This window comes from Sesamum indicum, linkage group LG5, assembly GCF_026168435.1.
Source record: "Sesamum indicum cultivar Baizhima isolate 11 linkage group LG5, ASM2616843v1, whole genome shotgun sequence".
Taxonomy (NCBI): domain Eukaryota; kingdom Viridiplantae; phylum Streptophyta; class Magnoliopsida; order Lamiales; family Pedaliaceae; genus Sesamum; species Sesamum indicum.
The window spans coordinates 5,463,498-5,466,872 of NC_142661.1; the positions used below are offsets into that span (position 1 = coordinate 5,463,498).

General features: G+C 37.3%; 1 protein-coding gene across 1 annotated transcript; it reads right to left on the reverse strand.

The window, feature by feature from the left end:
• Nucleotides 1–789: 789 nt before the first annotated feature.
• Nucleotides 790–2,193, reverse strand: LOC148788048 (uncharacterized). The gene is made up of 3 exons (XM_088880304.1): nt 2,074–2,193; nt 1,152–1,880; nt 790–1,110 (listed from the first exon to the last, which is right to left on the reverse strand). The coding sequence occupies exons 1-3, from the start codon at nt 2,191–2,193 to the stop codon at nt 790–792; spliced, it is 1,170 nt and encodes a 389-aa protein (XP_088736430.1).
• Nucleotides 2,194–3,375: the final 1,182 nt, after the last annotated feature.

Sequence of the window (3,375 nt, forward strand, 5' to 3'; positions counted from 1 at the left end):
TAGAAGTAAATGATTATGCATATTACTGTAATATTTTGAGAAATTGGTTACATTCTATGTAAAAATGCTCGCATGAAATAAAAGCACTTTCGGGATAACTAGCATTGCAACGAATTATTACTGACCTGAGAAAAGCTCGGCCTGGGTCAGAAGAAGACTACGACCTGAAAAAGGTACAATTGAGTCTGAAAAAGGCTACAACCTAAAAAAGGTACAAATTGGATTTGAAAAAGACTACAACCTGAAAAAGGTACAAATTGATTCTAAAAAAGACTACGGCCTGAAAAAGGTAGAAACTGAGTCTGAAAAAGACTGCGACCGGAAAAAGGTTTGGATTTGTTTGAAAAAGATTGCAACCTAAAAAAGGTTAAAATTTGTCTAAAAACGACTGCGACCTGAGATATCCTAACAAGGTGAAGATCATGTCCAGAAAAGATTAGGCGATTACGAGACCTGGAAAAGGTAGTATCGTGCGAACTAAAAACCTTGCAATCTGAAAGGGTATCTGAAAACGATCTATCTGAAAAAGATAGACTTGAACATAACCAATCATTTCGACTTATGGTCGATTATATTCAAGGGAACTTTATTGATTTTGTTTGCTCAATGGAATTCTTCAAAGTTTGCAGGTATGAAAGGGGATTTCATATAAATAAAAAAGTCATCATTGATCTAAGAAATGATTTACGAGTTCTGGGAACATAGAGGATATCGCTAGTATAGAAACAAGATGGAAGACGATCTAAATAAAAGTCAAATAATTACAAGTTTTGAAAACCGTAAAACCTATTAATTTGCCTTGCCTTCTTCCGTCTTCTCGATCTCTTCCACCAAGACCTCCTGCAAGAAACATGTGTCTTTAGCGAACTGAAACTGATAATTTGTATGGCCACAAATTTGGCTGACAGATATCAAGTTGACAGAGAATTGAGGAATACCGAATACATTCTCCAAAGTAATATCATCATTCAATTTAACTCTGCCTACATATTGAACTGAATTCTTTGAACCATCAGGCAGGTGGATGAAGTGAGGATTAGTGGGTTTGACAAATGAGTGGAATAATACAATGCTTTCACATACATGATTGATGGCCCTACTGTGAATTATCTAGCAATCCAAATCAATACAAGTAAGTTTAGCGGCATTACCTGCAAACTCCTCGTCGAATTGTGCAAAGCCTTTGCATAGCTGGTAATGGGATTTGAGAGAGTGTTTGCCTTCTGCAGCAGCTTAATCAATTCATTTCCCATAGAGGTGCCCTGCATACCTTCACTTTTTACATCGACATTGGCAGCAAAAGCTCTCCCCTTCTTCCTTCGCTCATTCAGAGATTTATACCAGTCACGTATGCCATGCAATTGAAAATATGTATCTTTTCCATGTCCTAGTCTTCGACAATGTTTGCATAGGAAATTCCCTTTATCTGCAATGAACTTCTTTTTCTGCACATACTTATCATCATCTCTCTTAGTTCCTTTCATAGTCAGTTGATAGGACACATTGTTTGTACTTATCTTTGTAGATGTTTGTATTACTCTTTGTTGTTCAACGGTGTAAAGCATAGAGAAAGCCTTTTCCACACTGGGCAGTCGATCAAGCATAAGTATCTGACTTCCTTCGTTGTTTAAGGTTTCATAAACGCCCATAAGAAATTGCATTAGTTGAGTCAATGAAGTGAGTTCATCAATTTCTTTGTTAATACAACTAGTACAATCTCCACACTTACAGTATGGCGCAGGTGCCAAACAATTGAGCTCATTCCAGAGCTTTGTCACGTTTGTTAGATATGTCGTAAGACTTAAACTTTGTTGTACCATTGAAGACAATTCCCTCTGTAACTGGTAAATTAACGGCCCGTTACTCCACCCATACCTTGCCTTTATCACGAGCCACAGTCCTCATGAAGTATTAAAATGCATGAATGATTCCACCATGTCCTTCGACATGGAATTCCAGGTCCATGATGTCACTATCAGATTAACGCGCCTCTATTGCTCAAAATTGATTGATCTAAGAGCTGGTGTTGGAAAGATTCGTTTCAAAAGAGACGTATATTGCTCGTTTTCATACCAGAAAGTTTGTGCCATCCAAAGGAGAAGATGTCAATGTTAGCTTTGAATGCCCAGAAGGATGAACAAACAACATATGCTTCTCATATTGAGATGCAGTTTCACCAGGTCTCTTTCCCATCGTCGATGAAGCTACTTCGTCGTCCATGAAGAGAGAGGTATGCATTGTAGTGTGTATATATAGAGACCTTCACGAAAAAGGATCTGATACCATGTTAAAACTTGCAGAAGACAACAAGCACACAGAATTCATTATCAAAGATAAATTGCAGACAAAATACCTTGTTTCTCATTCATGGAAAAATGAAAAAAATGACCGGGAGGGGTTCGAATCCAGGTTAAATACAAAGAAGAGCAATTACCTGAAACTACTGTAACAAACTAACTAACCCTCCATATTATATGGACCAATCAGGAGCCGAATAAATGATTCACATTTTGAAAGAATGGTTAGATGCCATGAAGGCTGAAATGTAGCACCCCCATCGCTACAAGGCTATATCTACGCTAAACATTATACTTATAGTAATCCCTGTGTTTACAAATATAAATGCACAAAATAATTTAATTCATATGTATACGTAACCCCAACGTCATAACAAGCGTAATCAACCTACAATATCATATATGCACATCAAACACCATAAGTAGTCCATCATAAGTAATCTCCACGCTTAAGTTCTCTCTATACAACAAAATGTGATTTGTACTCTAACTGACAAAGAGGAGAAAACAACATACTGGCCCGACCTACCTAAGTATAATGCGTAGTCCTAGTCTTCAACAGTCAGACGCCTCAAAGTCAACTCCTGAAAGAAAATGTCAGCAGAGGGATGAGCCTGCCACTCAGTAAGTAAATAACCAGCCCTATCTATATATGCATGTCAAACACAACTCAAACAAGATAAACAAGCAACACGCATGGAATACAATCAATTTAATTCCGACATAATCAGCTTTATTACACCACATGACTGTCTCATAATATGACAACCAACCAAACTCCATTTTTCCTAGTTTGCTTACCAGAAGGTGATATTGTGTTTTTCCCGCCAACTCAATCTGAATGTTATATAAATTTAAGTGAACCACCTTGACAGCCAGCTCATCAATCTCATTTCGCACATAGCATTTTCATTTAGCATATAGCTCTTTCATATCGAACATAGTTCTTTCATTTCGCACATAGCTCTTTCATATCATGTTTTCGCATTATAGGCTTTTCAACACATCAAGGGGTATTCACACCACAATTATATTCAATTTTCACCACTCCCTCATTTCCACATATCACCATTCTTGT

Excerpts from the sequence above, each read along its gene's own strand:
- LOC148788048 (XM_088880304.1), bottom strand. The coding sequence starts at position 2,193 with ATGGGAAAGAGACCTGGTGAAACTGCATCTCAATATGAGAAGCATATG. Across the intron at positions 1,881-2,073 it reads TGGATGGCACAAACTTTCTG|GCAAGGTATGGGTGGAGTAA; the intron begins GTATGAAAACGA and ends CTCGTGATAAAG. Across the intron at positions 1,111-1,151 it reads ATTCGACGAGGAGTTTGCAG|ATAATTCACAGTAGGGCCAT; the intron begins GTAATGCCGCTA and ends TTGGATTGCTAG.